Genomic DNA, 15,924 nt, shown 5'->3' with positions numbered 1-15,924 from the left:
GGTAGCATTCCTTGTGTTTCTGTTCCTTGGAACCATTTGTATAAAGGAGGAATTATCTATTCCTTAAAGGTTGGGTAAAGGTTGCCTATAAAACTATCTAGGCCTGATGCCTTTTGGGGATAGGAGAAACTTGGAATTACAGCTTCTGTTTCTTTCATGGTTATTGACCTGTTCTGGTTTTCCTTTTCTTTTTGAGTCAATTTTGATGATTTATATTTTTCTAAAAAATGGACCATTTTACAAAAATTGACAGTTTCCAAAAATTTTTGGCACAAATATTCTTTAAGAGTTATAGTGTTATAATTTTATAAGTTTTTATTGTATCTGTAGCTTATGTCCCCTCTTTTCATTCCTAATACCATATATGTATGTCTTACCTCTATTTCTTGATCAGTCTTGTCTGAGGCTTGAATATTTTATCATTTTAATATATTCTTATTTATTTATGAAAAATTATTATTATTATTATTTTTAGAGAGAGAGAGAGGGAGAGAGCACATGTGCAAGCGGGTGGGGTGGGGCAGAGGGAGAGGGAGAGAGAGAATCTTAAGCAGGCTCCTTGCCTAGCATGGAACCAGTTGTGGGGCTCCATCTCATGACCCTGAGCTCATGACCTGAGCTGAAATCAAGAGTCAGACGGTTAACTTACTGAGCCATCTGGGTGCCCATTTAACACATTCATACACAAATATGTGTGTATTTACATGTACATACATATATATATACATATATATATATTTAAATATTTATTTACTTATTTTAGAGAGAGAGAGAGTGAGAGTGTTAGTGGGGTGAGGGGCAGAGACGGCGAGGGAGAGAATCTCAAGCCAACTCTCCACTGAGTGGGGAGCCTGATACAGGGTCTTGATCTCATGACCTGGAGATCATGACCCCAGCCAAAATCAAGAGTCCAGTGCTTAACTGACTGAGCCACTGAGGCTCCCCTTAATATATATATATATTTTTAAAGATTTTATTTATTTATCTGACAGGGAGAGACAGAGAGAGAACACAAGCAGGGTAAGTGGGAGAGAGAGAAGCAGGCTTCCCGCCGAGCAGGGAGCCCGATGTGGGGCTCAATCCCAGGACCCTGGGATCATGACCTGAGCCGAAGGCAGACGCTTAATGGCTGAGCCACCCAGTCGCCCCCCTTAGTATATTTTTTTAAAGTTATATTTTATCAGTCTTTAAAAAAACTCACTTTTGGATTTGGTTAGCATCTTTATTGTTTCTCTCTCTTTTATCTTTATTTTCTTTCTTATACCATCTTTGTCCTTTTTTTTACAGCCTCTTAAACACTATTTCTTATTTTTCTAACATGTGTTTTTAAGGCTATAAATTCCCTTTTAACTATACTGCTATAGCTGATAAGTTTTGAGATGCAGTATTTCCATTGTTCAGTTCTAAATAGCTTGTAGCTTTTATCATAATTTCCTTTTTCACCAATGAATTATTTTGAAGTTTTTTTTTGTTTTTTTTTTTTGGTCTCCAAATTTTGGTGGGGTGGAGGGTTGGGGAACCACCTTTTCACTACTGATTTCTAAATTTGCTGCATGCATTCTGTATGATATTTCTATTCCTTAGAATTTGTTGAGACTTCCTCTGTTTTATATATACATTTCTTATATAGATGGTCAGACTTATACATTATATTTTTCAAATGTTTGTTTGTTTGTTTTGATGTTTGATCTACCAGTTCTGAGAGAGTTGTATTAAAAGTATCTCACCCTGGGGCGCCTGGGTGGCTCAGTTGGTTAAGCATCCGACTCTTGATTTTGGCTCAGGTCGTGATCTCAGAGTCATGGAGCCCCACAGTGGGCTCTGTGCTGGGCATGGTGGGGCCTGCTTAATATTCTCTCTCTCCCTCTCTGCCCCTCCCCCCCCAACACTCTTATTCTCTCTTAAAAAAAAAAAAAGTCTCACCATGATTGTGGATATGTCATTTCCCTTGGTAATTTTATTAATATTTCTTTAGTTTGAGAGTACTCTTTGTAAATATACAGGCTTATGATTGTTATATCTTCTTTGTGGGTTGGTTCTTTTATCGTAAATAGGCTTCTTTTCATCCTTACCATGGGTTTTTGCCTCCAAGTCTATTTTGCTTGATTTTACTATTATGGCTGCTTTCTTTTGGTTAACTGGCCAAAATATCTTTTTCCATTCTTTGGTTTTCACCCTCCCTGTACCCTCGTGTTGTAGACCTGTTGCTTGTAAGCCATATGGAGCTAAAGTTTAGTAGACATATTTAATCTATTTATATATATATATTCATTACTGATTTATTTGGACTTATTTTTATTATCTCTTTCAATATTTTCCATTTGATATGCTCTTTCTTCCTTTTTTTTTTTTTTCTTCAAGTAATCTCTATGCCCAACACGGGGCTTAAACTCACAACCCCGAGATCGAGAGTCAGGTGCTCCACCGACTGAGCCAGCCAAATGCCCTGTCAAACTTTTCCTTTGTTTTCCTCTGCCCCTACTTTTCTGCCTTCTATTGAACTGATCACATTTACTTTATTTCTCTTTGTCCTTCTCCTGGTTTGGAAGTTTACATTTTAGTCGTGATTGTCCTCAGATTTTTAGCAAATATACTTAATTTAATATTTTTCTAATAAAGTCTAAAATTAGTGAGTATTTCTGTCCTGCATAGGCAAACACCAAGAATCTTGGAACACTTTAATTTCCTTCTTAACTCCCTCCTCCCATGTCCCATGTTGTATTTGTCTAGTATTTTGATTATACCTCTTTAAAAAGACTTCGCTAAATCCGTTGTTTTTATATCTTTTATGGTTTAATAGTTTAGATTTACAAACATGTTTTAACAATTTATGTGTTCACTATTACTTGTCGCTGCCCACTCCTTCCTCATGGGTTCCGTGTTTTTTTATGCTAAAATACTGCTTGATCCTGGGACCAGTTTTAGAGTTCCTGTCTCAGCTTGAGGTTTCTGTATTTCAGTGGTGGTACTCACTGGAACTCACACCCACACACAGAGCAACCTTAATGTTCTTATTCTCAGCATCCTATTTCCTGGCCACATTCCTGGAGTGTGATCTGAGTTTTCCAGTCCACGTTTGTAAGTGAAATTGACCCTTCTTGGCTGCTGGCTTTATGCACAGGATCTCCTTCCAGCTCCACAGGATGCATGGGTTTGGGGGCTCTCCTCTCATCCTCCCTGGGCACTACCATCTAGCCTCTAGCATATGTCTGGCCCAATATTCCTGTGGCTCACTTGGCTTAGATTCCCTCTCACTTCTTAGGTTTTGATTTTCCTTTTTGTCTCTAGTACCTGAAGATATCGCTCTTCCTATTTTCAAGCGTGGTATAGCAGAAACACCTTTTGACTTTATTTTACCGGCATTTCTGTATGTTTGGGGGTGTGTGTGAGTGGGAGCTTCTTAAGTTAGTTCAGTCTACTCTATTGATCGGTTGTCTGGACCAGGCTGATAGCAGCAGATACAGAGAGAAGCGGACCAATTTGAAAAGCATTTTGGAGTGAAGTCACAGAAGGGCGGGGATAGGCAGAGACTGAGGTCTTCCTTGCTCTTGTGTAGGTATTTGTGAGGTCTTGGTGGGGTAAGCTGGGGAGGGGGAGATGGTGTTGGATGAATGTCTGAAGAACTGACTTGCCTGGGACAGGTGATCACACTGGGAACCCAAGGGGGTGACAGGTGGGGAGAGGAGAAATCTGGCGCGTGTCTCTGGCCAGGCTCCCTTGCCTGTCTGCTGTGGGCATCCTTCGTTATACACCTGCACTGTCCTTTCTGTCCCTTATGTCCCTGGCACTTTAAGTCTGACTTACCACACACCATGCCCCAAATGGTACATAAAAACGAGCCATGACTACCAGCCGCCTCTCTAGGCAAACATCCAGGAGCTCCCCACCTGCTGCCGCTCCATTTTCTTGGACTCTCTTGTCCTTACTCCTGTCTCACTGGTCCCAGGATCTGTTGTCTCTCTCTGCGCATTGGTTTTAGAAATTGCCAGGGAGGAAAAGTCTCTCCTTTTCCGCCTTTCAGTGTGTTCCCTGCCAACCTGTTGGGTGAAGAATTCAGATTTATTGCTCCTTATACCTGTCGTCGGTGGGTTTTTCCAGTTGCCCACCATCAGTGACTTGGCTTGGAAATACACAGGGATGGTTGTTGGTGCTTCTTTACTTCCATCTCCACTGTACCCCCACTCAATATTCATTTGCCCACAGATAGTTATTGGATCCCTATTATTTGTCAAGTACTTTGCTGGGCACCGAGGATACACAGGTGGGTGGAGCCAGACAGCCCTTGCCTGTGAGGCATACTGCCATGTTAATCCGAGAAGCGCATAAATGACGTACAAGTATAGCTGTGGTGGTGCCACAAAGGAGAGGTTTGTGCATAGTGAGAGTGTGCCACAGGGGGCTCTGACCTAGTCAGAGTGGTTTGGTGTGACTTCCCCAAGGAAGTGACATTTAGGCAGAGATCTTAACGAACAATTAACACAATTTTACAAGGTGAACAAGAATTAACTAGGTGGAAGTGGGAGATGAGAGTGTTCTAGGCAGAAGGAACAGCATGTGCTAAGGCCCTGTGGTGGGAAGGAGCATACTTAAGGATCAGTTACCAGCGCTGCCACAGGGCATCCTACAGCACCTATCTACGCAGACCCAGCATACTCTGGGCCAGGATAAAAGAATGCATCAGATGTCCTTGCTAAATATTGGAAGAGTGTTCCTGGGGCCCTTTAAGAACATAGAAACCAGGTGATTTTTGCCTCAAACGCTCTCTAACTATGGGGATCCCCTGTATCTTTTACCTCTAGGTCCTTCCTACTAAGACCTTATCTTAAATTCAAGATTTAGCAAAAACAAACAAAATAAATGAACAAAATACAACAGAATGCTCAGTTAAATTTGGTTATTAGATAAACCATGAAAAATTTTTAGTATAAGTAGTTCACAAATATTGCATGAGGTATGCTAAAAAATTATGTTATTTATCTGAAATTCAAATTCAAGAGGGAGTCCTGTATTTTATCTAACAACCCTACTTGTAACCAACTGAGCCCAAACAGGGCCAGCTGGAGAACTCTACGTAGGAAGGCCGCCCCCTCCCTACCACCGCTTCCTTAGCATCATGGTAATTTCTGGCCTTGGGACCTTTGGCATGGCATATACTGAAAGAATAGAGCCCCTTGAGGCCCGGGAAGGAAGCTTCCATCCTCGTGACTTTTTTTTTTTTTTAAGATTTTGTTTATTTGTCAAAGAGAGAGAGAGCACAAGCAGGGGGAGCGGCAGGCAGAGGGAGAAGCAAGCTCTCTGCTGAGCAATGATGCAAGTCCCGATGCGGGACTCGATCCCAGGACTCTGGGATCATGACCTGAGCCGCAGGCAGACGCTTGACTGACTGAGCCGCCCAGGCGCCCCTTCATGAATTTGTACTCCCAGAGCAGTCATGCGAAAGCAATGCACTGTGGATTGATCACGAGCCCTGGGTGTGGACACTGTCTGCATTCCTCAGCCTTCTACTGAAGGACGGTTCCTGACTGACCTATGGCTCTTCCTAAATCCCCCACCCTGGCCCCACCTCGGCATCACTGTCACAGCCCCCAGGCTGGGGTGGTAGACTCAGGGCCCCCAACTGATATATGTTTAAGCCCTTAGATGCTTTTCCAGAGAGGGGGCTAGTATCATTGCTGAAATGCTACTGCCCTTCGCCCCTCCCTGCCCAGTGCCCCCTCCCACCCCTGCCAGCCTGCTGCCAAATACTCCTCGTAAAGCCTCTTGACAACTCCTGGATGTGGAGACTTCCTTGGACACTGTGTCTCTTGGGATAAACCAGTTTCTTCCTAGAGCCCTTTGTGTTATCCCTTAGAGAATCACAGTAGAAATGTCACCCTGAAATAACCATGTAACAACTTCTAGAATCATCAGGAATGTGATCATTGTCACCCCAAAGAGCTCGAGGGGGGAGGCCTCCTCAACCTTGTTAAAAAGCTTGGGGAGAAAAATATTGTGACAGGCATTGTTATGAATTAGTGATGATTCACAACTGAGGCCGGTTTCTATCCTGTGTTTACAGCTGTTGTGAAGACCACAGCAAATACTGCCAAATCCAGAACTAAATAGGGACATAAGCTCTGGACTTCACTACCCTGAAAATTCATCTGTTATCGTTAGGATTAGGTTTGGCTGTGAGTTCCAGAAAACTCCCAAGATGACAGTTTATTTCTCTCTTGCTTAAAAGTCCAGAGATTCAGTTGAGAGCTGGTAGGTGCTGTGCAGTGTCAGGACCCGGGCTCCTTCTATCTTATTGCTTCTCCATTCTTAGCACTTGGCTTCCATCTCATATTCCCAGATGGCTGCTAGAGTCCAGCCATCGCGTCTGCATTCTGGTCATCAGGGAGGAGGAAGGAACAAAAAATGGCACATTTTCCTTTTAAGAACATTTCCTGGAAGTTGCACATACCCTTTTGTTTTTATCCTGTAAGCTAGAACTTAGCCATATGGCTCTACCAGAGAAACTGGTAAAAGAGTCGTTACTCGAAGTGGCCATGTGTCCAGCTTCAAATTGTGGGATTCTATTACTGAGGAAGAAAGGGAGAATGGATATTGGGGGATGAATAGTGGTCTCTACCATCCTTCCTTCCAACCAACCAATCCACCAACCGACCCACCAACAAACCCACCCACCAACCAACCCACCATCCACTCAGCCAGCATTTATGTGAGGAATGGCTCTATTTATAAGGGAGACAAATGCAAATTACTAACTATAATACAATGTGCTTTGGAGTATAAAAGAGGTTTTATTCCGAATGCTGTGTGAGAACAGATGGAAGTGATCAGCAGCAATCACAATGATTAATAACTACAATGCCCTCGCTGGGTTCTCAGTGCTACATTCCCATTATTGTATTTGTCCAGCTTCTTTTCTTTTCAGTGAGAGCTACAAACCTCTCTGCCTCTCAATATAATAGCTAACATTTACAATGGGTAGGCCAGGTGCTGGTCTAAATTCTTTACATATGTTATCTCATGAGAATTCTGTGATCATTTTCACTGGTAGACAAGGAAACTGAGGCACAAGCCATAGAGCTGAGTTTTGACTCCAGGCAGTCTGGTTCCAGGGTGCATGTGCTAACCACTTTGCTGGGTTGCTTCCCCTAAAGCTGCTCATTCTCATTTCTTCCCTGACCGCCCCCCAGCCCCCAAATTTCCAGAAGACCACCTCCCTGTTCACTTCCCTGTAATGATTGTGGTCATCTGGTGGGACCTGTCTCCACTTCTGGACCAACTCCCAACTTCCTTGCCTCCCTTCCCTTGCCTCTGCCACCAGTCCTGCCCGAGGTTGAGGCATATCTCCCCAATTACAGCCACCCCTCTCCCTCAGTCCTGGGGAGGCAGTGGAGTGGACTGGAGTGGTGTAAGCACTGGCCTCCTCAGCTAGACTGGGTTAAAGTGATAACTGTCTGATCGTAAGAGTCCACTTTCTTCTTTAAACCTCAGTTTTCTCTTCTGTAAATAGGGATGATACTAACACTCTTACCGTGGGACCGATTCTGAGGATTGAGCATGTTTCTGTGCAAAATACTTAGTCTAGTGCATACTAAGTGCTCAAAGGATGTTATTCTTTATTTATACTCCTTATGTTTGGTCCTTGGACTACCGCCTCTTTCTTCTCAATCTTTAATCGGTTTCTCTTTACAGGTTGTGTTAGTTTCCTATTGCTGCTGTAATAAATGATCACAAATTTAGCAGCATCATATAATACAGTATTATTGTCTTACATTTCTAGGGGTCAGAAGTCTGAACTGTGTTTCACTGGGTTAAAATCAAGGCGTTGGCAGGACTGATGCCTTCTGGAGCTCTGGGAAGAATCTGTTTTGTCCCTTTTTCCTGTTTATAGAGGTTATCCACAGCCCTTGGCTCATAGCCCCCTGCTGTCTTCAGAGCCCCAGTGGCAGGTGGAGTCCCCACGTTACATCATTCCGGCCTTGATCCTGTTGTCCCATCTCCTCTGATTCTGGCTTACCTCTCTCCCTCTGTCACTTACAAGGACCTTGATGATTAAATTGGACACACCTGGATAATCCAGACTCTTCTCGTCTTCTCAGGATCCTTAACATAATCATATCAGCAAAGTCCCTTTTGCCATGGATGGTAACCTATTCAGAGCTTCCAGGAACTAGGACGTGGACCTCTTCAATCATTATTCTGCATACCCTGCAGTTTCTCTCCTCTCGAGATACGGCATGGGAGAACCATCCTAAATAAAACATCCCTCTCTTCCTCTCCCTCACCCAGCTTTATTGATATATAATTGACAAATAACCAAAATATCCCTCCCATAAAGGTACACTGTCTTTTCTTTTCCTCCTTTCTCAACCAAGCTCTTTGAAAGAATTGTCTTGCCGAGTTTTCTAGACCTCCTGCCAACCTCCTGCCATCTGTGTCAGCCCCCATACTCCACTAAACTGACTCTTGCCCTGGTCCCCAGTGGCTTCTATTTTGCCATAGCAGCGGACACCTTTAATTCTCGACTGGCTGCATATTCCATGTTGATTACTCATTCCTTCCTGAGACCCTTCTGTCTCCTCTCTGCCTTTAGGTGACTTTGCCCTGGTTTCCTTCCTCTTCCTCTCTGGCTTAGACACCTCTGGGGCTATATTGTCTCCACCCGCCCCTGAAATGTCAGTGTTCCCCAGGGCTTTGCATCTTTGTTTCATTGCTCTTTTCTTGGGTGATCACATCCCACACTGCTGGTTTTATTATTTATTTTTATTTTTGATTTTTAAAAAGATTTTATTTTTAAGTCCTCTCTATACCCAACATGGGGCTCGAACCCAGGACCCCAAGATCAAGAGCCGCACACTCCACTGACTGAGCCAGCCAGGTGTTTCTCACTGCTGGTTTTATTATTTTATTTTAATTCTTCCAAATTGTTATTTAAATTCAAGTTAGTTAATATATAGTGTAGTTTTGGTTTCAGGAGAATTTTTTTTAAGATTTTTATTTATTTGAGAGAGAGAGCGAGCACGTGAGTGGGGAGGGGCAGAGGGGGGAGGGAGAAAGAATCTGAAGCCGACTCTGCACTGAGCATGGAGCCTGATGTGGGGCTCGATCCCACAGCCCTGAGATCATGACCTGAGCCGAAACCAAGAGTCAGACACTTAACTGACTAAGCCACCCAGGTGCCCTCAGGAGTAGAATTTAGTGATTCATCTTTTACATACAACACCTAGTGCTCATTACATCAAGTGCCCTCTGCAATGCCCATCACCCATTGAGCCCATGTCCCCACCTACCTCCCCTCCAGCAACCCTCAGTTTGTTCTCTCTAGTTAAGAGTCTCTTATGGTTTACCTCACACTGCTGGTTTTAAACACCACTTGCACAAGGTTGACCGACTCCTGCTGGAATGTGCCAATCTCTGGCCCCCAGCTGGGAATGTTGGTGAAGACTGTGCTTCTAGTCATCCCATGAGCTTCTCAACTTTTTTGGTCTTCCTTGAGGCAGGCATGGTGAAGAGACCTCATTGAAGTTGTGACTTGAGAACCATGAAGCCTGAGGCACTTACCCATGCTTCTGTTCCAGACCACGTAGCCTGTTTCCACCCAGACTGGATGTGACCTTCTCAGGACCCCTCAGAGGCTAGGTGAAAGGTTGCATGCTCAGTGGTGCTGAAGGACAGATCCATGTTTTGTGGGGGGACCAGGGAAGCAGACAGGGAAGACAGGCCTTCGATGATGTCTTTTCTGGGGCAAGCCCCACCTGTACCTGTGTGGTTTGCAACTGCTGGAGCTCTGAAGGAGCCATAGGTGAACTGGAGCTCAGAGGCACGAAAATATTTGCGGTGGAGCCAACATGCATCCAGATAGTTCAGTTAGACACACAAGACTCTCACCTGAAACAGAGAACAATTTAACGGAACAGTGGGGCTGCTTCCACATGCAAGAAGGCTGCTGAGGGAGGTACAGTGCTGAGGATGGTCTTGGGGGCAGTCAGGAGGCTCACAGAGGAAGAGATGACTGGAGGCAGGAATGGACAGGGAGGGAGGAGGAGGAAGGCCATTTTAGAAAGGGGAATAGCACATGCAAAGGCTTAGAGTCAGGGCCAGCATCGTCTACTTGGGGAACAAGGAGAATGCAGGGGGGATGAGGTTGGAGAGGAGGACTGCTTCCAGAGTCGAGGCTAGCATTGGGTGAATGCCAGCAGAGGAAACTTGAACTTTTTCTAGTTGGCAGTGGGGAGCTGTGGAAGAGTTTTGGGCAGGGGAATGAGTGGGCAGAGGTCAGCTTTAGGAAGACTGCTCCAGATCTGAGCGGATTGGTGAGGGAATGTTGGGCCCCTGATCTGAAAATATGCAAGGTATAATTTTTGAGAGAGGAAGTACCTTGGTGATTATTGGTCCATTCCTATCATTTTATATCGTATATATGTGTGCATGTGTATTTATATATAATAATATGTATCATATTAATATATTTTACACACACACACAGACACACACACACTAGATGGAGGGTGAGTGACTTCCCAAAGGCACATGGCAACAAAGCCAGCATTAGAACTCAGATCTGACTCCTCATCTAGTGCTTTTCTTTTGTGCTGAGTGGAGATGGAGGTGTCTTGAAAGGAGGCTGATCTGATACCAAGGAAGAGGGTGGTACAATCCTGACCAGGGCAGGACAGGGCGGATGCCGGGGTGAAGACCATGTGGGAGGCAATGCGGATATGTTCTCGCTTTCTCTCTCTCTCTCTGGGTGGGGGTGGGGACACAGGGCTTGTTGGAGACTGCACATGAGTGCATCTCTCTTTCCTGGGTCCTGCAGCATCCTTCTGGGCCTGGTTTCTATGGCAACAGGCTCCCAGCAGGCAGCCCGCCAGCTGGAGGGAAGCAGGCAGGCAAGGCAGGCAGGGAGAGAAGGCCTGGGCAGCAAGAGGAAGGCTGAAGTTGTGGGGGTTGGAGGAGACTCCGGGGAAGCTGGAGGGGTCTGCCAAGAGTTGGCCCCCCAAGTCCCTCTCTCTTCAGACCATAATGGGGTGGAGGTGGCTTAAGACACGTGGGTCTTTCTTTTATGGTCCTGAAATTTCCAGACGTCAAACTTTTGTTCACCTCTCCCCACCACCCCCACATCTCCTGACTCCCACTTCTTCAAGGATTGTCTGACCCCAGCTCCATGCACTTCAGGGGCCACGGACTTCTGCATAGCAAAGAACTCTGAACTGTTGGGGGAGCGGTGACAAAGAACCAGGCCAATTGACTTTCCGTTTTGCAGAGGATTTGCATATTAACTCAAAAACAAGAAATTTCCAGGCCCTGTGTCATTCCTGCCAACAACTTAATTCAACTCCACTGGCGCTGGCTGACCATGTCTGGCCAGGCTCTGGGCTGGGCTGTGGGGGTCCCTAGAGGAGAAGTCCTTTCAGCTGCAGGCTCCTCCCACCCTGGCCACTCCAAGGCAGTTCTTTCTGATGTTCTAGCCGCTGGTGTGGTGGAAAGTGCTTGGGCTGAGGAGCCAGCGGCCCTGGGTCTAAATCCTGGCTAGCTACTTTGTAGCCCGGTGACCACCCATCTGGGCTTTAGTTTACTCATTTCTGAAGGGCTGAAGACAAACCCATGCAGCTGGTGTAAAGTAGCAAAGACACACTATTTGTTAAAATGCTGAAATACTTCAGTAGTCACTGGGAAAGAGCCACCACCCTGGCCCCTCTCTTGCCCTTCTGCTCTGCCCCACAGTCCAGCTTCTGCAGGCCATGCTCTAGAACTCTGGGTGTGTCCATTCTGATCCATACATACCAGCAGCTTTTCTGCCCCTGGGGTACAGACTGTTAGATATTTTGAATATCACCCCTGTCCAGAGGCAATGCAACAGGAATTCTGTACCCACCAGCAGGGACTGGTATATTTAAAGGTCGTGGGTTAATGTCCATCCCATTGTAGGTTTCTTTTCTCATTCCTCTTCCTTTTGGCCTGGGGTGGGGTGAGGGGGCTTGTGAGGGTGGGGATGAGACTGGGCAGGGGCAGCGATGACAGCCACCTCTCTCGCCAGGCGGGCAAGGTTCAAGCGCTCCAACAGTGTGACGGCGGGTGTGCAGGCAGACCTGGAGCTGGAGGGCCTGGCCGGCCTGGCCACAGTGGCCACAGAAGACAAGGCCCTGCAGTTCGGACGCTCCTTCCAGAGGCACGCTTCTGAGCCCCAGCCCGGGCCCCGGGCCCCCACCTACTCAGTCTTCCGCACGGTCCACACGCAGGGCCAGTGGGCCTACCGCGAGGGCTACCCACTGCCGTATGAGCCGCCGGCCGCAGACGGGTCGCCAGGCCCTGCCCCTGCCCCCACCCCCGGCCCCGGGTCCAGCCGCCGTGACTCCTGGATGGAGCGCGGCTCACGTAGCCTCCCCGACTCAGGCCGCACGTCCCCTTGCCCACGGGACGGCGAGTGGTTCATCAAGATGCTGAGGGCAGAGGTGGAGAAGCTGGAGCACTGGTGCCAGCAGATGGAGCGCGAGGCGGAGGACTATGAGTTGCCCGAGGAGAGTGAGTGAGGGACCCTGCGTGCGCGGAGGGGTCCCAGCTGGGCGGGGAGCAGTGGAACGCCAGCGCCCTCCGCTTGGGCTTGAGTGTGCCTCGCCATGGTTTGCTTCTTTGGCCTGGATATCCGTGGGCCCCCTTGGCCGCAGGGCATGCTGGGAGCTCTTGGAAGGAAGTGGGGAGCAGCTTCAGAGGCCCGGGTGGGACTGGGCAAGCGACCAGGTGGAAGGGCCGGGCCTCTTAGGAGTTGGGGCCAGTCCAAGTCACCCAGTCCTTGGGGCTCAAGGGGACTCTATTCCCATCTGGCTGGTGTGGGAGTCCAGGTCTGATCTAGGGAGTAGGACCACAGTTCAAGGCGGAGGGTGAGCCAGTGCCAAGGTCAGATCACTGTCTGAGACCTGGGTGAAGGAGATTCCACCCGAAGACATGGCCCTGGACTGAGGGAGGCCATGGCCCTCCCCTGCAAGTCCATCTGAGGGGAGACGTGGCCATACCGCAGAATCCCTAAGTTGATGGGATAGTGACTAGGAAGACAAGAGTCATGCACATGAAATTTTCAGTAACCCTGGATGAGCCAAGGAGTCATATACTGATGAGTGACAAAGTTCTGCCAATGGGTGGTCATTGAGCTAGTGCCTGGGTAAGCCTGAAGGGCCAGGCTGGGGCTAGTTCCCCTCTGTTCCATGGCATTGGAGGAAAGAAGGACACAGGAGGATAAGTGCTTAAGAAATGGAGGTTGTCTGAAGAAACACTGGTGTCTGAGGATATAGTCTTCTTGGTGCTGTGGGATAGGAGCCACTTGTTACGAACTTGAGGATGGGATGGGGAGGGCCTGGAGGGGACAGCCTGACAGAGAGTGCAGGATAAGGCAAGGTTGAGTCATTCAGGGCAGACTTCCTGAGGCTGGGAAAGGAGAGGCATCCGCCCTCCCCCTCAATCTCCTCCTGCTCCCCAGTCCTGGAGAAGATCCGCAGTGCGGTGGGCAGCACACAACTTCTCCTGTCCCAGAAGGTTCAGCAGTTCTTCCGGCTGTGTCAGCAAAGCATGGTGAGTGCCCGTGGGCCAGAGCCCACCAAGGGTGTATATTCCTGGAGGTGAGACCAGGTGTTTGTGCTCAAGATGGAGAGGCCTGGGCTCTTTCTTGTCTTCCTGCCTCCCACCCCCCAACGCCACTGTCCCAGGCTGAGCTTCCTGACGGGGAGGGTGGATGGGGCATTCTCTGGTCCTCGCTGGGGAGCAGATCTTCCTGACTGGCCGCCTCTCCTCTGTCTCCCTCCACTGAAGGACCCCACTGCGTTCCCCGTGCCCACCTTCCAGGACCTGGCGGGTTTTTGGGACCTCCTGCAGCTCTCTATAGAGGATGTGACCCTCAAGTTCCTGGAGCTACAGCAACTCAAGGCCAACAGCTGGAAACTCCTGGAGCCTAAGGTAGGGGGAGAGTCCCTTCAAGCCAAGAGGCCAGACCCTGGAAAATGCCCTTCCCCACAGAGGGCCTGTGTGGGGAGAGGAGGGGAGCTGAGGGCATTCATGGGCAGCAAAGGCAGTCCTGGACAGGTGAGGGTGACCATCTTCTTCCAATACGACCACATTCTTGGTCACTGCCATCTGCTTGGCCCTGTGCCCATCACTGCCTGAGCTGCCAGAACCCCGAGGTGGCTGCAGCCCCCTCGGACCAGCTGTAGTCTGAAGGAGCAGAACTAGAGCTTTCAGAAGAGGGGCTGCCCTTAGCTTGGAGCTAGGCACGGAGGGGATCTTGGGGAGCCTCACAGACGTTGTCTGTGATGAGGCCCAGAGGCCTGGTAGCGAACCCCCATTGCCCTGCGTGAGTCGGGGCCGCGCATTCCTCCCGACTGGAGGGAAATCGCCCACTTCCCACCCACGTCCCCGGAGGAGCGAGCACTCGGGTGCGAGTTGTCACGAACGGCGCCACCGGGGGGCGCCCGGATTCGTAATTTTTAACGAAAAGTGGCTTTTGACCTTGTCCCAGGCACTCCTGGGGCTTCTGGCCGCCCTCCCGCGTCGGAGCCGCGCGGTGTCGGTCCCCTGGGGCGGCGGGGGCGCGAGCGGGGGACTGGGGGAGAGACCCCGCCCCCAGACTGAGCCGCCGCCCCCTCTCCCGGCAGGAGGAGAAGAAGGTCCCTCCGCCGATACCAAAGAAGCCCTCGCGGGGCCGGGGCGTGCCGGTGAAGGAGCGCTCCCTGGACTCGGTGGACCGGCAGCGGCAGGAAGCGCGCAAGCGGCTCCTGGCGGCCAAGCGCGCCGCCTCCTTCCGCCACAGCTCGGCCACCGAGAGCGCCGACAGCATCGAGATCTACATCCCCGAGGCCCAGACCAGGCTGTGACCGGCCCGGCCCGCCCAGCCCGGGCCAGGGCCCGCGGTTTTCTACCCGTACTGTACACCCAGCGTCGAGGTCACTGTGAACGCGGGCCGCACCGTGCGCCCGCCCGGCCGGCACCGCACGCCCCGGCCCCTCCTGCCCGTCACACTCTCGTGGGTTTTTTACCTTCCTGACCCCACGCGAAGGAGCCCGGGCTGGGCTGGGGGCCGTGCCTCTCCGCCCTGCGCCCCCACCTGGACCCCCTTCTTTCCTGGTCCGACGCTTCGTCCCCACCTCCTCCCCAGGGGCACCATCTCTGCCATTACTTCCCCCACCACGGGCCAGGCCGGGCCGGGTCCCCCATCTGGGCTCTGCGTCCCCCTCTCCCCCCCTCACCCCGCGGGGCTGGGCTTCGTGGGGATCAAGCTTCGTGGCTTTTTATGAAGAATCCCGAACCCCACCTAGGAGCCTGCCCCACCCTCCCAGGGGCTCCACACTCAGCCCTCAGCCCACTGGGCCCAGGGACCGCAGTGGCTGGACCAACCCAGGACCAGGGCGCCTGGGCCTCTCCCCTTTCCCAGCTGCTGGGGAGGGGAGATGGGGCTTCCCCTCACCACACCTGTGGCTGTTCCCACATCCCCTTGAGTATCCCAGGAAAAATAAAACGGCAGAACTGCACTCGAGCCGGCTGCTCTCTCCAGAAGGAGCCACCTCTGCCCCGTGCGTGGGGGCCGGGGGTGTGGGGGGGGGGGGGGGGGGGAGGGGACAGGGGAATGGGGGGGGTGGATGGGGGAGTGGAGGGAGGGGAGGCCAGGAGCTACTCTCCGTTTGGGGAGAGTGTGGTAACCTGGGCGAGCTGGGCAAAGGGGATTCGGCCCCCTGGTGGCCACAGAAGGACCTGAGCCCTCCTGGAGGGGCCCAGGGGCGGTGAAGAGGGAAGGGTGTTTTCCTCACCACTTCTAGTTCAGTCCATTTGTCTTTCTGCCCCACCCCCCCCCCCCCCCCCCCGGTGCTCCCAGGCTTTCCCGCAACCGGGCAGCCCAGAGCCCAGTGCCTGGCCCACCGGCCTGTGCTCAATAAACAGGGAGGGCTGTTA

At 50.1% G+C, this 15,924-nt stretch overlaps 1 protein-coding gene across 1 annotated transcript in view; it reads left to right on the top strand.

The window, feature by feature from the left end:
* Positions 1–15,015, top strand: part of DLGAP3 (DLG associated protein 3) — a 39,480-nt gene extending 24,465 nt beyond the window's left edge. Inside the window, exons 7-10 of the mRNA XM_021683681.1 lie at positions 12,032–12,516; positions 13,466–13,557; positions 13,795–13,938; positions 14,634–15,015. Of these exons, the coding sequence (XP_021539356.1) occupies positions 12,032–12,516; positions 13,466–13,557; positions 13,795–13,938; positions 14,634–14,852 (940 nt within the window). The 3' untranslated portion in view covers positions 14,853–15,015. The remainder of the gene's footprint in view (positions 1–12,031; positions 12,517–13,465; positions 13,558–13,794; positions 13,939–14,633) is intronic.
* Positions 15,016–15,924: the final 909 nt, after the last annotated feature.

This window comes from Neomonachus schauinslandi, chromosome 4 (genome assembly GCF_002201575.2).
Source record: "Neomonachus schauinslandi chromosome 4, ASM220157v2, whole genome shotgun sequence".
NCBI lineage: Eukaryota > Metazoa > Chordata > Mammalia > Carnivora > Phocidae > Neomonachus > Neomonachus schauinslandi.
The sequence above is the reverse complement of the archived record's forward strand: the minus strand, read 5'-3'. Positions and strand labels throughout refer to the sequence as shown.